General features: G+C 45.4%; 2 protein-coding genes across 3 annotated transcripts; both read left to right on the forward strand.

Annotated features, from left to right (window-relative positions):
- Window positions 1-162: 162 nt before the first annotated feature.
- TXLNA (taxilin alpha) lies at window positions 163-11,906 on the forward strand. Its single transcript, XM_089478575.1, has 12 exons — window positions 163-321; window positions 1,315-1,544; window positions 2,024-2,353; window positions 4,222-4,313; window positions 5,080-5,250; window positions 5,422-5,616; window positions 6,398-6,517; window positions 6,941-7,015; window positions 7,611-7,703; window positions 8,057-8,152; window positions 9,403-9,771; window positions 10,439-11,906. Exons 2-11 carry the CDS (start codon window positions 1,349-1,351, stop codon window positions 9,757-9,759), a joined length of 1,725 nt encoding a protein of 574 aa, XP_089334701.1. The 5' UTR covers window positions 163-321; window positions 1,315-1,348; the 3' UTR covers window positions 9,760-9,771; window positions 10,439-11,906.
- A 1,584-nt stretch (window positions 11,907-13,490) lies between these two features.
- On the forward strand, window positions 13,491-20,968 carry CCDC28B (coiled-coil domain containing 28B). 2 transcript variants are annotated; one of them, XM_089478389.1, is made up of 6 exons: window positions 13,491-13,578; window positions 15,388-15,611; window positions 16,069-16,238; window positions 16,835-16,989; window positions 17,691-17,713; window positions 19,052-20,968. In XM_089478389.1, exons 2-6 carry the CDS (start codon window positions 15,451-15,453, stop codon window positions 19,104-19,106), a joined length of 564 nt encoding a protein of 187 aa, XP_089334515.1. In that variant the 5' UTR covers window positions 13,491-13,578; window positions 15,388-15,450; the 3' UTR covers window positions 19,107-20,968. The 2 variants fall into 2 exon arrangements, with proteins under 2 accessions (XP_089334515.1, XP_089334516.1); XM_089478390.1 differs by having other exon boundaries at window positions 13,557-13,578; window positions 15,449-15,611.
- The last annotated feature ends 800 nt before the right edge of the window (window positions 20,969-21,768 follow it).

The raw sequence follows: 21,768 nt of genomic DNA on the forward strand, positions 1-21,768 counted from the left end.
GAACCGAAGGCCCCGCCCTCCCGAAGCGTTGCATGCCGGGAGCTGTAGTCCCTCCAGCGCAAACTTCCCGCCTCGCGAGCCGCCTTTCCCGCCCCTCCTCCCTCCTTTCCCAGCGTGCCTTTCTCCGCCCCGCGCGCTGATTGGCTGGCGGCGGTGGGCGGCGCATGCGCAGTAGCCACGAACCGGGGCCGGAGCTGCTTCCTCGCAACCCTCGAAGCTGGAGAAGCTGAAGCGGCCGAAGGGGAAGGAAAGGAGGACTGGCGGCTTCTGGGAAGGAAAGCGGGAGAAAGGAAGGGACGGAAGAGGTCCTCTGGCAGTTCGGTGAGGGTTTGGCGTCATAGCGCTTAAAAGTTACGTCACAGCGGCGTGGTGACGTCAGCAGGGTGCGGGTGACGTAGGGAGAAGGAGGCGGGGCTTCCCTTGTGGGGTTTTGGGGGGGAGGGTCTATAAAGGGCGATCAATGATCATAAGAGCCCTAGTAGAGCACAAGCTGAACGTGAGCCAACAGTGCGACGCTGCAGCTAACAAGGCCAATGCGATTCTAAGCTGCATCAATAGAAGTAAAGTGTCTGGATCAAGGGAAAGTAATAGTGCCACTCTATTCTCCTTTGCTCAGGCCTCAGATGGAATGATATTGTGTCCAGTTCTGGGCAACACAGTTCAAAAAGGACATTGAGAAACTGGAGCATCTCCAAAGGAGGGCCACCAAAATGGTGAAGGGTTTGGAAACCATGCAGCCCTATGAGGAAAGACTTAGGGAATTGCTGGGGATGTTTAGCCTGGAGAAGAGAAGGTTAAGAGGTGATATGATAGCCCTGTTTAAATACTTGAAGGGAGGTCATATTGAGGAGGGAGCGAGCTTGTTTTCTGCTGCTCCAGAGCAATGGATGCAAGCTCCAGGAAAAGGGATTCCACCTCAGCATTAGAAGGAACTTCCTAAGGAGAAGCGTTGTTTGACAGTGGAAGACATTCCCTTGAAGCGTGGTGGGGTTTCCTTCTTTGGAGGTTTCTGAACAGAGGCTGGATGGCCATCTGTTGGGGGTGGTTTGATTGTGAGTTCCTGCATGGCAAAAGGTTGGGCCGGATTATCCTTTGGGATTCTATGATTGTGAGTTCCTGCATGGCAGAAGCGGGTTGGACTGGATGGCCCTTGAAGGTCTTTCCCAGTTCTATGGTTCTACATTTCCTATGGCTTTGAAGGCGGTTATTCCTGTCTCTTCATCTGAGTGTGTTGTGAACAGTGATAATACAGACCGAAAGTGTCAACTGTCCTCTTTCCTTAGAGCAAAAAAAGGTGACTTGTGTTTTTCCTAGGAACCTCCGAAAGTGGCTTTGAAGGCGAAGTGCAATGAAGAACCAAGAGGGGGAAAGTCCGGTCGCCCTCCTTCCTGGCAGCCCTTCCAAAACCAGCCCTTTCCCAGCCTTGGAGGATGGGGACTTGGCAGAGGTCTCTCCAGCCCAGCCAGACGGGTCCAATTCAAAGCCTTTGGTTGATGGAAGTATTGAGAATCCCATCAGCGAGAAGCAGAGCAAAAAGGAAGAGGGTATGTGCCATCGCAGGCTGCATTGTCCTGGCAGTCATATTACTTGTAGTCATACTATTAAACCATTTGTAAGCAGCTGTGAGAGCCTTTGTGGCTGAAGAGCAGGGTATAAATACTATAGATGAAGAAATATGGAAGGCTTTCATGGCCGGCATCCATAGATTTTTGTTGGTCTTTCGGGGTATGTGCCCATGTCCTAGAAGAGTTTATTCCTGACGTTTCACCAGCATCTGTGGCTGGTATCTTCAGAGAAATGGATGCAAGCCACAGATGCTGGTGAAACGTCAGCATCTAGAACATGGGCACATAGCCCCCAAACCCCACAAAATAAATAGATAAATACATTCCAGTCGGACATAGGTTAGGAGTAGCTGTAGGACGGAGCATGGCAGTCACAGTGGTGTGAAAGCACATTATATCTGCGGTGTAGATGTACCCATAGGTCCGTAATTTCCCCAAATGCCTTCTGCCTTCCGCAGCCCCTCCGACGGAAGAGCCCGCATCCCAGCCGCACGCCCAGCTTGTCGCCTGCGACGTCTCCGAGGAGCTGAGCCGGCAGCTGGAGGACATCCTGAACACGTACTGCATGGATACCAACCAGGACGGCCCAGGAGAGGACAGTGGCCAGAGCGAGCCGGTCGAGTTGGACGAGGCGGAGAAGTGCCGGAGCGAGTCCCCGAGAAACGGCGAGCCAGAGCAAAGCTGCCCCGAAATAAACGGGGAGAAAGAGGGTCCCCGGGGGGCCGGCGATGAGGGTGGCGATCGCGACCAGAAACGGACTCAGGAGAAGAAGAAGGCGAAGGGGCTTGGTAAGCGGTTCCAGGCTGACAGCCCTCCTCTCTCCTTTTTAAATCAACTTATGCCTCAATCTTAAATATTTTGCATTCACCAATGGGTAATTTCTCAGCATCATACTCTTCTCCTAGGGGTGCATCGACACTATAGAAATAATACAGTTTGATACCACTTTGAGTGCTGTCACTCCATCCTATGGAAGCCTGGGGTTTGTAGTTTTACAAGGCCTTTAGCCTTCCCTGGCAAAGGATGCTGGTGTTTCAGAAAACTATAGGTCTCAGGATTCTGTGGGATGGAGCATGGCGGTCGCTGTGGTGTGAAAGTGCATTACTTCTGCAATGTAGATGTACCCATACGTCCAAAACACACTGCAGAAATAATCCAGCTTGACTTTAACTGCTTGAACTAGCTCAATGCTAAGGAATTCTGGGAACTGTAGTTTTGCCAAGAGAGCTCTGGTGCTACAATAAACTACTATTCCCAGGATTTTTAGCACTGAGCCAGGGCAGTTAAAGCTGTCTCAATCTGGATTATTTCTATAGTGTGTTTTGGACCTCCGTCTCTGGTTTCTGTGCCTGTTGAATTCTTTCATTGTGTAGGTTTTCTGGCAGCTGTTGGCTCAACTTCTGTTTTTCTAGGTCTCTTTCACACTGTGCCATCATAGCACTTGGATATCACTTGGGGATCCTTGTAATTTCGGGGGGCACATAACATTTACTGGCAGAGAATTCTCAATACTTCACGAAACTACAAATCCCAGGATCCCATAGGATGCAGCCATGGTCATTAAACTGGTGTCAGATTGCTAAAGTTATGTGGTGTGAAAGTGACCCAGGTCCAGGCTGTGGGAAGGGTGGAGATAAAGAAAACATACCTTCCAAATTCCAATGTCAACGGAATATCCTCTGTGAAATTAGCCTTTCTCCTATATAGCTGCTGAGGCTTTTATTAGTAAGAGGCCAGCTCTTCTGGGCGATTGGAAGACAAGGTGTGGCGAAACAGGTACGACTGCAGGAAAATCTTCCACCAAGAAAGCTTTAGTATTTTTCCGGGTTCTCTTTCTATCTGGCTGCTCCACGGTAGATCTGTAAAAATAGTTCCGCTAGAATTGCAGAAGTTTCTCAACTCACGGTGAACTTGTCCTATAAAAACCACGTGAGTTGTCCTTTGGAAAGAGCCAAGTGTTGGCATCATAGGGCCAGGAGGCACTCTCCAACCAGAAAATCTGCCTTCCTTTGGGGGTCAGGTAGGAAGGAGATGTAAGGCCAACATACCCAGAAGGCACCAGATCCCATCCAATTTTGGAAGCTAAGCCAGGTATGGCCTGGTTAGTACTCGGATGGGGGAACACCAATGAGTAACAGGTGCCATAGGCTATATTTCAGAGGAAAGAACTTGCAAAACCACCTTAGGATTCCTTGCCTAAGAAAACCCTGTGAAATTCATGGGTTGCCATATGTCACCAGGTACAAGAAGAAGGTATTGAATACCTCTTCCTCCTCCCCAATAAAGTAACATATGCAGGTTTTAGCCTAAGTTATGCCTGAATATGTTGCCTCCTCTTTCAATAGGCCCCATACAGACAGGCCAAAATAAAGCTGCTTTGGGTCACTTTGGAGGTTTGCTGTTTCAATGATGCATGCATACTAAGAGTCTGGAAGCTGCGCCAAAGCCATGATCCAGTCCTAAGGGCTAGAGTGCAGCTTTGGCGCAGCTTCTGGACTCTTAACACGTATGCATCATTGAAACAGCATACCTCCAAAGTGATCCAAAGCAGCTTTATTTTGGCCTGTCTGTATAGGGCCTAAAATCTACCATTTTTATAGCTCCCCAGTTTCGCCACAACCTTGAACACACCTCCGCTTTGTCGTTTGCATTCCAGGTAAAGAAATCACGCTGCTGATGCAGACCCTGAACACTCTCAGCACATCCGAGGAGAAGCTGGCAGCCCTGTGCAAGAAGTACGCCGAACTGGTTAGTTTCTAGCAAGGCAAGAGGGAAGCATGCAGGGATGGCAAGGCAGGAGGAGCCACTGGGATGGCGTCCAGTTTGTCTCGCTCTCATTTACTAGGACAACCTGATGGTCAAGGGGAGTAGTGTGTATTTGTGTGTTTAAGTCTTTGTGATTTGGGATGAGTCGCAGCCATTTCAAAGCCAGAAAGATAAAGCAAGCCATTGCTGGTATCAAGGCCAAATAGCCATGGCTTTTGTCCCATTTAGGAGTTGACATGGCAGGACATATTTGGAATGTTTTTATTTTATATGCGCAAAGTCCACTTTTAGAGTTTATGGTTTTTGTAGCTCAGTTAACCACCAAGATGTTATGTTCACCCGAGTGCAGCTTCCCAGACTCACACGGTTCAAACTTCAGGCAGGATTATTTCTCATTTATCAGAATTTATAAACACATTTTTCTTTTCCCTTTCCCATACCGCCCCTTTGTCTTCCTTGCACTAACTAAGCAGTTTCCACAAATGATCTTGATTGAGTTTAACTCCTTTTCTAGCTTATCTCAGCACCTGTGTCTGAGCTCACAGTTCTAAACATTCCTAAAACATACTGTCGCTATTACATATCCCATGGCAGGTTTGTATGGAGATATACAGTCTTTCAACTAGCCTGGACCTTCCCTTTTTTCCTTTGTACACTAGTGGCTGGGAAACTCCTTGGACCTACAACCCTTTTGTGCTGTAGAGTGGCTCACGGCTGTTCTTTCCTTGCTTCCTCTTGTTCTTGCCAGCTGGAAGAGCATAGAAACTCTCAGAAGCAGATGAAGATCCTGCAGAAGAAGCAGAGCCAGCTGGTCCAGGAGAAGGATCATCTCCGGAGCGAGCACAGCAAAGCCATCTTGGCCCGGAGCAAGCTGGAAAGCCTGTGCCGGGAGCTGCAGAGGCACAACCGCACCCTCAAGGCAAGTGAGACCTGTCTCTGCCCTCATCCACCCCAGCTTTGGGAATGGCCACTGTTTGTCCATTGGGGTGAAGAAGAGTCCTACTGTCATCGTCCCACTCCAAACACATCCACCTCACCTGCTTTTGACTTTTGGACAGTCTGACCGCCTTGTTTGTCTGCCTCTGTCTAGGAGGAGGGTGTCCAGCGAGCCCGTGAGGAAGAAGAGAAGCGGAAGGAGGTGACGTCTCACTTCCAGGTGACACTCAATGACATCCAGTTGCAGATGGAGCAGCACAATGAGAGGAACTCCAAACTGCGAGAGGAGAACATGGAGCTGGCCGAAAGGCTGAAGAAGCTCATTGAGCAGTATGAGCTGCGGGAAGAGGTGAGTTACCTTCCCTGAGTGGTGAGGGGTGCCTCCGAGGAGGAGCCCTGGAATACATGTGTCTGCTTGGGGCTGGGGGGAAGAAGAGCCCCTATAACTCCACAGACTCTGTTTCGTAGGACATAATTGCAGGGGAGACTTGGGAGGAAAGTCTATGTAAGATATTCATTATCCCAATAGTTATTTTTGGGAGGGTTTGTAATAATGTGACAGAGATCTACCTCTGCTTGTGGAAGTGAGCACTTTTTCAGACACTGAGCAAGGCGGGATCCAGAATTTTCTTATCCAGCATATTTCTTTACTCTATTTTGTTTAAATCCTGTACTGATAGAAAGGTAGACATGCATTAAATAACTAAATATAAATAAGTAAGTAAGTAAAATGGCTTCTGGATGGCACTGCTGTTAGCTCTGCCTGTCAAACCTAAACAGCCATGCAATGACAGGGGTGTGTGCATGTGTGCACATGTGTCCTGGGAGATTTCTCTTGAGCCGTCCTCTGCCTGGTCAATCTCATTCCCCTGAGCTCCTGTTTGGGTATGCTGTGGGATGAACTATGATCTTGGCCCCTGACTATTCATAGAATCATAGAGCTGCTTGGGATGACAGGGATACTGGTACTCTCAAATCCTGGAAAGTGGTCATGCTTTTCTCTTGGAAGGTAGGAGCCGGTTTCCTATTTCCATGCTTTGGGACATTGCTGCTAAAAGCAGCCTCATGCTTCCGTTTTGGAGTGTCCCTTGCCTTTGGCTGATCAACCCTCTTGCATTTCTGTTGTACAGCACATCGACAAGGTCTTCAAACACAAGGACCTGCAGCAGCAGCTGGTGGATGCCAAACTCCAGCAGGCCCAAGAGATGCTGAAGGAGGCTGAGGAGCGACACCAGCGAGAGAAGGACTTTGTGAGTCTCCATTTTACTTGTAGAGCAGCAGTTTGGGGCAGGGACATTGGGGGATCGGTGCTCACAAAAACAACATGGGATGCTCTCATGCATCCTGTTTTCTCCACCCCAAGTCCTTACACTTTGGGAGCGAAATGTCTAGTTTGACCCGTCTCAGATCATTTCTATTTGAATGAATGGAAACTGTGACTTAATGACTGACTTAGGTTCTGTTGCTTTTAATAGGTCTAGTCTAAATAGGGCTAACACTGGATTTAACTTTTGTTATTTCCTGCAGTGAAAGCTGGATCTGATCTTGCTTGCCTCTTAACATGAATATTATGGGATGAAGATTCCATAGTGTTTAGCAGCATATTAACCATGTCGCATAGGTGTGGCGGGTTCATTTCTCTTACTCTCTGATCCATCCCTTCTCTTTCTCAGCTGCTGAAAGAAGCGGTGGAGTCCCAACGGATGTGCGAATTGATGAAGCAACAGGAGACGCACCTCAAGCAGCAGGTGAGCAGCCCTGGGGCTCTTTTCTCTCTCCTTCACTTCCTTCTAGCCTAAGGGATAAAAAGTAACATGATTTCACCTTTCTGGGGAGATGATAAGTTCTGTGGCCACCTGTTAGTAAGCTCAACCACCAACGATAGAAGCGATTGAAGGAACAGGGTGGGCACATGGTGACCTATGGGCTGCAGGTAGGTCCCCAACCCCATCCTTTTGTGCACCCTTCCAGTCAATGATGTTAGCTTTCCTGTACAATTTCCAGTGCTCTCAATATTGGTATCAGGTTTAGCCCACTTGATTTAAATGATAAACACTTTTGATTTAATGATTTAAACACTTTTGAAGCTTTATGTGAAAATTAGTTTGCTAAAATATTTGGGGTATTTCTAATAGCATAAGAGAATAGCATGTATTCCCCTTACGTGTAACAAAAGTGGTTACTCTTGAAAGATCACTATTTTTAGGATACGTAGCTATGGGAGAAATGTTCTCTCCCTTTTCACAATCGCCCCTGATCAGTGGGGTGCTAAAGAAATTGCTGTAAAGCCTCCTCTGTTCCTTTCTCAACCCTTTTTCTTCCTCTTCCCTTTTCCCATCTTAGCTGGCCCTCTACACCGAGAAGTTTGAAGAGTTTCAGAACACGCTTTCGAAAAGCAGTGAGGTGTTCACGACCTTCAAGCAAGAAATGGAGAAGGTATGTTGCATTACTGGAGCCTTCAGCTCAAGGCTGAGGTGCTTGAGGTCAGGAGCTCTAGAGTCATCTCTGTTTTAGTACTGACATGGGCCAAAATCTTGGAAAGGCCTCTTCTCTATCCAGTGGATGTTGGCATTCGGTGAGTCTCTGAATCTTTCCCTGGAAGGCAGTGCCTGCAAGTCAAAGTTGACAGTGCTGATCTACATGAAGCAAGAAGTTTTGTTTTTGTGGCTTTCCCAATGAAAAATCATGACTTGCTGTACACCAAGAAGCCGGAGTCAGAGTCGCTTGCTAACTCTCATGCTTTTCCTCCCCCTTTCTTCCCTTGTTTGTGTTTGCAATGATGTTTGCAGATGACAAAGAAGATTAAGAAGCTAGAGAAAGAAACCACCATGTATCGCTCACGCTGGGAAAGCAGCAACAAAGCCCTTCTGGAAATGGCAGAAGAGGTAACGTGGCTACTCTCTTCTTACCTCTCTCTAGAGCATCGGTTGGCAAAATGCCATTTTGTGGCCCCTGAAGCTACCCACCAATCCTCCAAAGCCCCTCACCTCCTATGTTTTAAAGAAGTTGACATGGTTTCTTTTTCACCTTCACTGAAGAAACTACCAGTCACTCCTTTGACGGTTTTGGAATAAGAGCCTTAGAAATCCTGAGTGATCTTCTGCCAAAGTGGTTGCAGTGCTCCTGGTGTTGTAGGAATTGTCTTTCATCTTCAGTCCTCCTCCTCATTTGGCGTTCTTTGCCAAAACCGTGTCATATACGCAAAGTCATACGGACACCTTGAATTTTTGCTTTTGCCCCTTGCTGCACCAAATTAGGATTCTCCCTCCGTAGACTCCTGTTTTTTCTCATTGAAGTCAGCCTAGCTGTCTGACCTTGCTTCACAGTTGGCTGCTGGCCACTGCAGGGAAAGTCAGCCCAGAAATGGGGTGTTCCCCCCTCCGTACTTTTGCTCTTTGTAGCTGTTGGGGACTAAAAGTTCCAGAGCAATCTGAAAGGAGAAAGGGGGTGAAAAGGGGAGTATATGTGTTCCAGCACTTTCCTTTCCATATTCAAACAACGTTCTTTCGCTGCTGCTGCTGTGACAGATTTTAAAACACTAAACATTTTAAAAAATAAAACTCATTAAAATCTTTTTTTTAAAAAAGCATATAGAGAAGCTTACAGGACAAATTAGGGCACAGAAGATGTTTCTCAAAGGTAGTAAAATTCCTTGATAACTAGCTTCCTTATATTACTTGAGTTGATATTATTATTATTATTGGTCCTCCCTTCTTTGTGGCTGTATGGAAGGATGCTCTTATGTGATATTTTACTCCGTCTTTTGATGCTTGTATCTTTTAAAATGCTAACTCAAGTTTTTAAAATCATTGATTTGTCCATATATAAACGTTGGACCATAGGCCACTGGACCTAGCAGTTATTTCCTTGCTTGTAATGGCCAAAGTGATAGTAGTGATGGTAATGAAGATATTCATTTCTTACCCTCCTCTCCCCATGGATTGAGGTGCAGAACAACAACAGATTAACAAATCTGTTGGGGGCCACTTTGGTGACTCCTTCCAAATTGTTTACTCTTTGCTTTTGTTGTTGTTGATCTGCCTTGGGAAAACAAGGTGAAAATGAGCCATGAAAAGTAATCTTTTTTTTTAATGAGTTTAATGACTTTTTTTTTTAATGACTTTCTTGTTTTAAGAAAACCCTCCGGGACAAAGAACTCGAAGGCCTGCAGGTGAAGATCCAGCGCCTCGAGAAACTGTGCCGGGCCCTCCAGACGGAGCGCAATGACCTGAACAAGAAGGTCCAGGACCTGTGTGCCCTCACCTCTTCCCCGGTCACTACAGAGCCGACCCAGGGGCCGCCAAAAGAGCCCTCCCCAGGCAGCTTGGAGGAGCTGACCCCACAGGGCGCGGCCGCAGCCGGGGAGTGCCTTGCTCCGGCCCAGGCGGCGACAGCATGCCTCATTGGACCAGCTGAGCAGCTTGGCGGACCAAGCATAGGTGCTTGCCCACCTCCAGATGAGACCGAGGAAGCAGCAGTCCCAGCTGAGTAAAGGAGGCCGAAGGTAGGGTGGCTAGCAGACCTCTGCAGAGACTGGTCCATTTCCCATTCTGGGCCTCAGGGCTGGATGTGGGGAGCCCTTCTGGGGAAATGCAGCGGGGCAGAGGGGAGAGTGCGGGCGAAGGTTTTCTAGATCAAAGCTTTTTGACAATACCGAAGGCTCTCTTTCTCTCTCTCTCTCTTTTTATTTTGCTTCATTGTTTTTTTAAGAATCTGTCTTATCGATATTCTACGACACGGAGTCATTTGCAGGGCGGCCTCCACTTTTTTATATACGGATAATTATAAACTCGGTCAATCCACTTCTCTCTCTGTGTTGCGTGAGCAGGCTAAGTGTGTGTGGCGATTCCACCGAAAGACCTTCTCAAGAAAGGGAATTTGGGGTGGTGGGGAATTGGCCACCCCAACCTTCCCCTTGCCCTTGCCCCAAATATTCCACATTAATGGTGTCCCTCTGGGTGCTGTGCAGACTTAAAAGCGGAGCGGACATCACAGGGAGCAATGCTTTCTTTCCCTCCCAAGGCTTTTTTTCCCCCCTCCTCACCCTAAAACAAAACCACAACTTCACCCAGTTTAACAACTAGTACAGGAGACTCAGGAGTGTGCTATTTTGTCGGTTGTTGTTGGGTTTCTTTTAAAAAAGCAGGGTTTCTTCTTCTTCGTCTTCCCAGAAAGAGGAGAATAAAATGGATGCGTGGTGTCGTTTCGCAGGAACAGACAAGAGAGGGGCTGCTTCCCCCTGAGGAGAGCTGCGAGGTGTGTGTTTGTGTGTGTGTGTTTGCGGGCTTGTCCCCTTTAGGACTTTGCTACTTCCAGAACCTTTAACGTCTTCAATAGCCTTACAACTCCACAGTTGCCTCGATGCTTAATATGCACACACACGCACAACATGATGTACGTATATTAAAAAAAAAGAACTTGATCCAAAGGTTTTACTTCCTTAAGTGTTTTTGCACATGATGGTCGTCCACGCACCCGTCGTGGCATGCGGGAAGTCCTTGGTTTTGGGGAGGGGGGTAGTTGCATGGAGGTGAGACCCCCCCCTCCAATGTATTAACCTCCCCTCTTTAGGACCTCAGTACGAAACCTGTCATAGGCCTTGAGATTCAGGGAGATGAAACCTAACCTCTTATTCCAGACAGTGAGCCCAGGAAATGTAGATCCAAACTCGGGGATGGGGCTGACCACTGGAACTTCCTTGGCAGTGTCTGGGCTTCCTTTCCTTGACCTCAAGCAGCACTCCGGACAGGTCACCGTCTCTTTCTGGAGCCCCTGCAGCTGTGGCAAGGGGTTGGCCCTAAATCCCCATCCTTGTTAGTTTTGGATTTCTCTCTGCCTCAGAAGCCCAGTCGACAACCTTAATTTGTGCCACTTTTGGCCAGTCTTTGCAGCCAGTTGCAAACCTGGCAGCTGCGTTGCAAAACCTTAGTCGAATCGAAGGTCCAGGAGTGGGAATCGTGCAACCCTTTATTATCAGAGGTCCAAAACGCACTGCAGAGGTAATCCAGTTTAACTGCCCTGGTTCAATGCAAGGGAATTATGGAAACTGTGGTTTTGCGGGACATTTAGCCTTCTCTGTCAGAGAGCTCTGGTGCCACAATAAACTACAACCAGATTACAATAAACCACAACTACAACCGGACTGTAACTTCCAGTTTTCCTCAGCCTTGCCTGATGGGAGCTGCAGTCCGACAGTATTTGGAAGGTTCTTATCACAACCTCTTTGTGCTTCAAAGAGGTTTGGGATTTAGGTAATGAGTTTTGTAACCATCTTTAAACTTGTTGTTCAAACTGACAGATCAGCACCCCAGTTTCTCAGGCGGTTTGCTTTTCTTTCCTGGGCCCCTTGCTATGAAAGGGATTAAATTCCCCCAAATCCCCTCCGCAGGAGCCTTCCTGGCAGGGCTGTCCAAAAGCCAAGTGAATGTATAAGGAGACCACAGCTTTGCTCCCGACGGTTATGATCTCAGCCGAAGCGACCGGAGTTTTCTCTCGGCTTCTGCTTTTTTCAAGGAAAACAGAAACAAAAAAAAACCCTTTTGACTTCTTTCTCTTTCTTTAAACGCTGTGGTATAAATAGCCTATAATCAGATCTGTTGTATGTATCTTTGTATCCGATAAAAATGAACATAAACTTGATCCTGGGTGCGGCGTCTGCTTTTTTCTTTCTTTGTCGCCACTTTTTGGGGGTTTATGGAGCGGCGGTTTCCAGATTCCACCATCAATTATTGATCAAGGTAGTCAATAATTGTCAATATCATCAATAATCGTTCTCAGTTTCACAGCCTGCAAGATGTTACTAGCTGGAAACGCGGACCACGGACAACTTGTTTTCTGTCGAAGAATCAAGGCATCAAAGTCGCATCAGACAGTGTGGCATGTCCCAAGTATTAAACAATCATAATTATACTAAACACTGAATAATAATAGTTATTATGGCACAGTCTACCAGATATTACTCGCTGGAGTTTTAGGCTGCATCTGCACTGCAGAAATAAAACAGATTGACACTGGTTTAATTGCCAGAGCAAAAAGTGAATGAATTCTGGGGACTGTAGTTTGGTGAGATGTTTGGCCTTCTCTGTCAGAGAGCTCTGGAGCCACAACAAACATGTACCTCTTTTCTCCATCCTTGGCCAAAAAAACCGACACAAAACCAGGATTTCCATGGGACGGAGCACCAGCGCTTTAAAGTGGGATGAAACCGCATTATCTTCTCCACCGGGGAAGAGGAATCTGTTGCTTTTCCAGGGATGTACTAAAACAAATGACAGTATTTGCCCTTACGGAAACCATTCTTGCCTATAGGGAAACGCTGGAAAATATTTGCCCATGGGGAAAGGATACATGCCCATAGGAAAACATTGCAGAATACTTGCCCATAGGAAAACACTGGGCAGGTATTCTCCAATGGTTCCCTATGGGCAAATATTCTCCAGTGTTTCCCTAAGGGCAAGGATTCTCCAATTATTCTGTATGGGCAAATATTTTCTAATAATCCTCTATGGGCAAGTGTTCTCCCATGATTCCCTATGGACAAATATTCCCCAATGACTCCCTATGGGCAAGTATTCTTCAATGATTCCCTATGGGCAAATATTCTCCAATGTTTCTCTGTGGGCAAATATTTTCTAATAATCCTCTATGGACAAATATTCCCCAATGCTTCCCTATGGGCAATTATTCCCAATGCTTCCCTATGGGCAATTATTCCCCAATGCTTCCCTATGGGCAAATATTCCCCAATGCTTCCCTATGGGCAAATATTCCCCAATGCTTCTCTATGGACAAATATTTCCAATGCTTCCCTATGGGCAAATATTCCCAATGCTTCCCAATGGGCAAATATTTCCAATGCTTCCCTATGGGCAATTATTCTACAGTGCTTCCCTATGTAGAAATATTCCCAATGCTTCCCTATGGACAAATATTCCCCAATGCTGCTTTATGGGCAAATATTCCCAGTGCTTCCCTATGGGCAAATATTCCCAATGCTTCCCTATGGGCAAGTACGGTTTCTCTATGGGGCAAGCCCTGCCATTTCTTTTACGATGCCCTGTTTTTCCAAACCCAAAGGGGCTGCCCTATCCCTTTAATTTGGGGGTCGGGCATGAAGTAGGGATGGGGGTCCAAAAGCCCCCTCCTCCCTCCCAAATACCCCCCAAGCCCCCAAGTCTTTTCCAATAGGGCTTGCCCTGATTGGTCCCTCCGCCTTTGGAAAGGGGGGGGGCAGAGAAGAAGAGGCAGGAGACCCACCATCCCATCCCCCACCGACCGCGGACGGAGACGAGGACTGCAGGAGGAGGAGGAGGTCAGTGCTGGGCAAAAGGAAGAAGGGATGGAACGTTGGCCAGGCGAAGGTTCGGGTTTGGAACGTTGGCGGAGAGTGGAACGTTCGGAGTCAGAACGCTGAGGTCGCCAACGTTCCAAATGCGAACGCTCAGCCTCCATTGATGCTCTGACATCAAAGGCTCTTCCCCAAGGAAGGTCCTGCAGGAAGAAGCACAATAAAAGGGGTCTCTCTCTCTCTCTCTCGCTGTGTGTGTGTATGCACACAAGATGGAGTGCCTTGTCTGGCTGGGCATTCAGATAGCATGCATATATATAATATGTGTGTGTGTGTTTATACATAAATACATGTGTGTGTGTGTAACTGTATATGTATGTTTATGCACACAAGATGGAGTGCCTTGTCCAGCTGGGCATTCAGATGGCATGCATATATATATATATATATATATATATATATAAAATGTGTGTGTGTGTTTATACATAAATACATGTGTGTGTGTGTAACTGTATATGTATGTTTATGCACACAAGATGGAGTGCCTTGTCCAGCTGGGCATTCAGATGGCATGCATATATATATATATATATATATATATATATATAAAATGTGTGTGTGTGTTTATACATAAATACATGTGTGTGTGTGTAACTGTATATGTATGTTTATGCACACAAGATGGAGTGCCTTGTCTGGCTGGGCATTCAGATAGCATGCATATATATAATATGTGTGTGTGTGTTTATACATAAATACATGTGTGTGTGTGTAACTGTATATGTATGTTTATGCACACAAGATGGAGTGCCTTGTCCAGCTGGGCATTCAGATGGCATGCATATATATATATATATATATATATATATATATAAAATGTGTGTGTGTGTTTATACATAAATACATGTGTGTGTGTGTAACTGTATATGTATGTTTATGCACACAAGATGGAGTGCCTTGTCCAGCTGGGCATTCAGATGGCATGCATATATATATATATATATATATATAATATGTGTGTGTATGTTTGTGTTTATACATAAATACATATGTGTGTCTTTGTGTGTGTGTGTGTAGCTATAGGCACAAGAAGGATCGTCTTGTCCTGTTTGGGAGGCAGGCATTGAGATGGCATTTAAATAAATATGTATGTATGTATTTGTACATGTATATGTACATGTGTGTGTTTGTGTTTATACATAAACATATATGTGTTTGTGTTTTAGGTGTGAGTGTGTAGCTATAGACACAAAAGGGATTGGCTTGTCCTGTTTGGGATGCAGGTATTGACATGGCATATATATATTATACACATACAATATCATACATATTGTATTACAATACACACACACACACACACATATGTATATGTAATTTGTGTGTTTATACATGTTTGAGATGGTGTGTGTGTGTGTATATATATATATATATATATATAAATTTATAATTTATTATAATATATAATATAATATAGTAATTTATATTATATTGTATAATGTTATATATTATAAATTATTAAACATATATTATAATAAATTATAAATCGTGGCACTTTGATCATTGGGAAATTATAATTATAATCATTTATGATATATATTATTATCATTGTAATATAACGTATCAATGATCAAGGTGCCACGATGGTTTTGTATGCATGTACCCCCAGCCCAGCATTTAGAGTCCGACCAGGTTGACCTCATAAACATATCAAGGCATGATAGTATGGGCTATCATTCGGCAAGGTCCAAGATAGACTTGCCTTGGCACACGGAGGCTCCATTTTAGAAACTGCTGCTGCAAAGACTTTAATCCTTGCTTTTTCCCAACCTGCAGGTATTGCTTGGCTGACCCTTGCTGCCAGTGGCCCTGAGTCCCTTTGTGTTCCCTTTACAAGGAATGGAGGAGAAGAAGAAGAAGAAGAGCCCCAAGGCCCACCTGGCGCAACCGGTGCCGCCCAGCGCACTGCGCAAGTTGCCCGTCCCGTCCAGCAAGAGCACCTCTTTCTCCCTGGGGATGCCTCACCTGCCCTCTCCAAAGCAAAGGGCCAAGTTTAAGAGGTCAGGTCACAGAGGGGGATTTAATAATAGCAGTAGTCGACGTTGTCATTTATGTATTGATTGATTTTTATTGATCATTTATTATGTTAATAAGAACAATTCATTGTTTAAAATTGACTGGAAAGAGAGGTCTCCTGGCAGGTCATTCCCCAGTTTAAGGGTGGCCAAGAAAACAAAGTTTTTGGGTGACGGTCTCCGAATGCTATGCATAAATTAATATGTAATATGTAATTGGTGATTAAATAATAAAAATATACAACATATATTACAATCTCCCCATGTTCCCAGCGGTGTTGCTTTTGCTGTCCAAGTCCATTTGGCAAATGTCCCTGTTCTTCTTAAGAGGAAAGGGAAATGATGCTGGCTCTGTCCCTTTGCGCTCAGAGACAGGAAAGGTTTCCTGTCCGGTCTGACGCTGGGCTTCGACTTTTCTTCTTCTGTCTTTTCTCCGGCGCAGGACGAATAAAGAAAAGCCCCGTGCGCCTCAACCCGGAGGGAACGCGGGGGCCGCGGTGGGAACCCCTTTGCAGCACTCTTTTCTGACGGACGTCTCGGATGTCTACGAAATGGAGGGGGGCCTCTTGAACCTCCTGAACGACTTCCATTCGGGGAAGCTCCAGGCCTTCGGTAAACGCTTTGGGGTTTGTAGGATGGACGCCGGGGAGAAGGGCTCAGAAATTGGTTTATAATAATATAATATAATAATATTGAAATATTATAATACAGTTGTCCCTCCTTTTTCACAAGGGACCCCCTTCGCGAAAACGGAGTTTTGTCTATATTCAAGCCCTATTCATTCTCCCTCTGTTCGTCCCTCATACATAAGAGAGAGACGCGGATCTGAAGATTGCAATAATGGAGGGAGGACTGTATAGTGTATTATATATTATGATATATATTAAAACATTAACACAGGCATAAGTGAGCCAGTGCGGCATAGTGGTTTGAACGTCGGCCTACAACTCTGGAGACCAGAGTTCAATTCCTTGCACAGCCATGAAACCCGTTGGGTGGCCTTAGGACGGTCACACTCTCTCATCCTCAGGGGTAGGCAATGGCAAACCTTGCCAAGAAAACCTGTGATGGGGTCACCTTAGGGTTGCCATAAGCTAGAAATGACTTGAAGACACACAACAACTGTAAAACCTCTTGAACAAATTGCAAGGCACATAAGACAATAAGCATGGAATAATGCCAGTTGTCCTCCGCCTTGGCTCTTGCAGGAAAGGAGTGTTCCTTTGAGCAAATGGAGCACGTCCGGGAGATGCAGGAGAAACTGGCCCGGTTGCACTTCAGCCTGGATGTTTACGTGGAGGAACTTGCGGAGGATCAGAAGAAAACGGTGGCCGACAGGAACCTGGACCAGCTGCTGACAAACGTGAGCGAGGAACTTTACTATCTTATTTATGACCAGCTGGCACCTATTGCTGCAGAATAGGGGTTTTCTGGCCATAGGATCTGCCTTTCTGAGGATGTGGGACCTTGCAGTCTTAGGGTTTGCACTGTAGAAAAGAATGCAGTTTGACGCCTAGACCGTTGGTTTAGATTTAATTCTCATCCCAAATTGGCTTAGATTTAATTCTCATCCCAACTGTAGTATGCAAAGTATGATTCCCAACTGTAGTATGGTCCCAAGAATGGCATTTCCCCGGGGGAACTCTTCACTCCAAAGTACCTTAGGATCTGTTGTTCACAGGGGTGCAATTAGAGATTTGTTTTTCATTATATTGATGGGCATATCTGCAACAATATAAAATATTAACTGTAGCGTAGTCCCCTGAATGGCGTTTCCCAATTGACTCTCCTCCTCAATCCCTTTTCTTCTTGGGATCTTTAGTTCACAGGAGCAAATTCTCAATCGTTGTCCCTCCAAATGTTTTGGGCCTTAATTTCCAGGCTCCCTGAGCAACGACTGTCCAAAGTGGGACTTTTGGGAAACCCGAGTCCAAAACACACATTTTTGAGGGTTTGAAATCTGGCGTCTCAGTTGCTTTGTTATAGATTTACTCCCTCCTTGATCTTTGGTTGTTGCTCATTTGGGTTTGTTCTTCACCATTTCTTCTCTTTTTGCTTCTGCAGTTGGAGGAACTCAGCAACTCCATGTATCCTTGCGATGGGAGCCTAGTCTGTCATAATTCCTCCGGCCGATAAAGAATAAGCGGGGTGACAGTTGCGGGTAAAAAAGAGAAAGAAGGGATGGGACTTTGGACAGTTGGGTCTCCAAGAGAGCAAGAAGAGTCTGTGTTTTTTGGGGGGCAGAAGTGTGCGCTGTTTGGGTGCACCTCAGAAGAACAGGAGAGAGTTTGGGAATGCAAACTCTGCTAGCAAGTTCTGTCTTATTTGTGGATTTTTCGGACTATGTGACCATGTCCTAGAAGAGTTTGTTTCTGACATTTCACCAGCATCTGTGGTTGGCATCTTCAGGAATAAACTCTTCTAGAACATGGCCACATAGACCCAAAAACCCACAAATGCTATCCATGAAAGCCTTCACTTTGTGTTATTTGCCCCTTCCTCCTTCTCACATGCAAAGCTTGGGAAAGTTGCTTTGCTTGGACTATAACTCCCAGATGTCCAGGAGCCTGGTCCTACATCAATTGTAACACATTCTTTCCAGGGTCTAGTACAATAAGATCCCAAATCCCCAAAACAGGGATGCCTTTATGGGGCCAACCAGAATGCACATTATACATGTTGCAAGCGTTGGAAGCTCCGCTGGCTTCTTCATCAGAAGAATACTACTCATAATGGAACAGTGATATGTTTATGGGGCCAAACAAAATGCACAGTATTGCATAGGTGTTGCAAGCTTGCAACATGCATAATGTGCATTTTGGTTGACTCAATAAAAATATCACTGTTTGGTGGCTTTGGGATGATACTGTACCTTTCTGTGTTGTTAAAGGGGCTTAAATTTTATTTCCTGGATGCTTTAAGATGCTCCGTCTCCCAGAACCCACATGGCCAGAAGGAATGGCCTCTGTCTGCAGGGATATTATTATTGGTATTCTTTGTTTCTTTATTTCATTTATGGATATCCCTCCATACCATCTCAACTCAGGACAACACCAACAACACCTGGACAAAATGCAGGCTTCATCGTTTCCCCCCCAATCGCCTGTATTATTTTTTAACACCTTTGCTTGACGAAGAAGCCGGTGGAGCTTCCAAAGCTTGCAATGTGTATAATGTGCATTTTGGTCGGCCCCATAAAGCCAGATGGGGCTTTGGATTTTGGATGATGCTGTACTTTGCTGTATGTCCAAGACGGCTGCTTCTGGATATGTTTAACACAAAAAGGTACTTACCTTGAGATCCAGAACATCTCTGTCTTTTGCGAGGCTACGAATCCCCTTTTTAGGATCCAGTGAAGGGCAGTTAGTGCAATGTCCGTGCGTCTTGTCTTGTCTTTATTTTCCTTTAACGCGGCGACATCTCAGACAGAAACTCCACTTGGCCGAAAACCCCGACTTGGAAGACGCATCCGCCGCCTAGAAAAAGGAATCCGTCGGATCCTCAGAAAGACAAGAGGCAAAGACAGCCCTCACCTGGAAGAAGATGCTTTATTTTTGTTGAACCATTGGGGAATGGAGACTGGGGGAAATAGGTAGACGCAACCTCGAGGCAGGGAAGCAGGAATCTGGGGACGGGGAAGAAGAAGACCAGACAGCGACAAAACAAGAAGGAAAGAGCCAAACAAGGAGGAAAGGTGCAGAAGCAAGGTCAGAAACAAATCCTGGAAGAGACCATTTCTTGCAACCCAGGACGACAGGGGCTCGTTCCCACTATGATTTAAAATGAATCGCTGATCGGATTATATGGCTGTCGTTCCAGTTTGAAACCGGTTCCGATCCTATGCAAGGCAAACACACTAGAATGGTGCGGCTACTCTCTGTGGGACGTTGCAAGGGATACTGAGATGCAAGACCTGGACCAGAAAAGTGTATCTAAACAACGTGGAAAAAGTTGCTCCTGTGGAAATTTGGGGTTTGTAGTTTGCAGAGAGGAACTTGGGCTTCTCTGCTGGGAGACTTCTAGTACACCGGTTTTTAATCTTTGCTCTTCTGGATGTTTTGGACTCGGGTTTTCCAAAAGTCCCACTTTGGACAGTCGTTGCTCAGGGAGCCTGGAAATTAAGGTCCAAAACATCTGGAGTGCCGACGATTGAGAATTTGCTCCTGTGAACTAAAGATCCCAAGAAGAAGAGGGATTGAGGAGGAGAGTCAATTGGGAAACGCCATTCAGGGGACTACACTAATATTTTATATGGCTGCAGATATGTCCATCAATATAATAGAAAACAATTCTCAATCATAGCTTTTTGTGGGTTTTTCGGGCTATGTGGCCATGTTCTAGAAGAGTTGAACATGGCCACATAGCCCCCCACAAAAAAGTATGGATGCCGGCCATGGAAGCTCCGACGTCACAAATTCTCAATCGAACATCAATTCGCAACCCCAAAAGCAAAACAACAACCAAAACCAGAACCTGCAAACAACACACTATCACAGATATAAAGCTGACATATATTACAATCTAGTTCTATCGGATCGTCAAATAACAGAAGATCTGGTGGGTTCAAAGCATGAGAATGGAGCCCTAAACAACATGGACAACGGTCAGGGATTCTGATGGCCTAAATTTCCGGAGGGATTGAAACTTGGAAAACGTTGCACCTTGACCGTTGTCCATTACCGAAACTACAAATCCCAAGATTTCACAGGACGGAGCCCTGACAGTTGAAATGAAATCAAACTATTGCAGTATAGAGATCTATACTATTAAGAGTGAAAGATGTTCTGGAGTTTGGCGGCCTAAAATGGTTCCTTAGGACCGGCTGACCACCTTCTTTGCCTTTTGACCAATGCACTGACCAGCAACCTCCAACGCTGATTTAATAATCCCTGGTCATTCCCCAACTGCCAAGAGGGTTCCCCCCCTCTGCATTTCATTTTGCAAACACTGCATGTGAATGCGCATTATCTGGCCTGTTTAGTTTAGTTTAGGGTCGGCCAAGCATCCCATATAATTGGGGGTATCCCTTATTGGAAAGCTTGTCTGCCATAGGATTCGCAGGGACCTCTTATTGTAAGGGATGCCCTCTGTTTGAGGATTTATCAAGGTAGAAAATAGGGGGCTCTTACACAGAAACGCATGGCTAGGTTGAAATCAATTCTTTCATTTGGGATTTAGGTAGATTAACAAACGTTAATGGCTGCTTCATGACTGTTAGGATTATGATATCCTTTAGTAGCATCATTGTTTCAGCTAAGGTCATTTAGGTCTTTGTAAGTATATTTTCAATATATGTGTTTTCTTCTAAATGCAATAAATAAATAAACAAAATCCAAACTCGGTTTCCCAGGCAAATATGTCCAGTTTGATCAATGGCAGTGAGCGACTCCAAAGTCAGTGGGCAGTGAGTGGATCCGCTCTGGGGTTTAGTCCGAACTTTAGAGAAGGTATCCAACGTACTTGATCATACTTATCTTCATTGGGCATATAGCTGCTTTGATTTTTAGGCTAAGCTGTCAAAGCAGATGGCTCCAAAGTCAGTGGGATGGCAAATTATTTGGTCATGCCCTCCATTTTTGCTCGAATGTCCTACGTTTTCCAGTGCCTTGTCCTCCTTTGCGGTGAGGACATTTGATCTGAGGAGCGTTGGCTCAAAGTCTAGGAAAGCTCATCCCCCCAACTTCTTCTTCTTTTCTTTTCAAATTTAATTCAGTTTTATTCAGCCAGTCATTTAACATTAATTGACATTTAATTTCCATACAAACGAATTCCAATCCTTTCCCTCCTGTATGCTTTTTAAAAACACCTTTTGCCTGATGATGATGATGATGAAGACGCCAGAGGAGCTTCGAAAGCTTGCATTGTGTGTATTGGGCATCTTGGTTGGCCAAAGAAAAGATTATTTTTATATATTATTATTATTATAATTATTATTAATTACACAGTTCCTTGCCCTCAGGCTTACAATAAAAAAATGGTTGGCCCAAAGAAAATATCATTTTTGAGATCCTTGAAGAAGACAGTGGAGCTTCAAAAGCTTGCATATTTGTGCACATTGTGCATTTTGATATCCCAATCCCCCCAAAAATTAGTATCATTGTTTGGTGGGCTTTTATTGTTAACTGTAACCTCTCAGTCTTGC

The sequence above is a fragment of the Sceloporus occidentalis genome, unplaced genomic scaffold (genome assembly GCF_023333645.1).
Source record: "Sceloporus occidentalis isolate IW3139 unplaced genomic scaffold, rSceOcc1.0.p SCAF_13, whole genome shotgun sequence".
Taxonomy (NCBI): Eukaryota; Metazoa; Chordata; class Lepidosauria; order Squamata; family Phrynosomatidae; genus Sceloporus; species Sceloporus occidentalis.

Excerpts from the sequence above, each read along its gene's own strand:
- TXLNA (XM_089478575.1), top strand. The coding sequence starts at position 1,349 with ATGAAGAACCAAGAGGGGGAAAGTCCGGTCGCCCTCCTTCCTGGCAGC. Across the intron at positions 5,617-6,397 it reads AGTATGAGCTGCGGGAAGAG|CACATCGACAAGGTCTTCAA; the intron begins GTGAGTTACCTT and ends TCTGTTGTACAG. Across the intron at positions 7,016-7,610 it reads AGACGCACCTCAAGCAGCAG|CTGGCCCTCTACACCGAGAA; the intron begins GTGAGCAGCCCT and ends TTCCCATCTTAG.
- CCDC28B (XM_089478389.1), top strand. The coding sequence starts at position 15,451 with ATGGAGGAGAAGAAGAAGAAGAAGAGCCCCAAGGCCCACCTGGCGCAA. Across the intron at positions 15,612-16,068 it reads CAAAGGGCCAAGTTTAAGAG|GACGAATAAAGAAAAGCCCC; the intron begins GTCAGGTCACAG and ends TCTCCGGCGCAG. Across the intron at positions 16,990-17,690 it reads TGGACCAGCTGCTGACAAAC|TTGGAGGAACTCAGCAACTC; the intron begins GTGAGCGAGGAA and ends TTGCTTCTGCAG.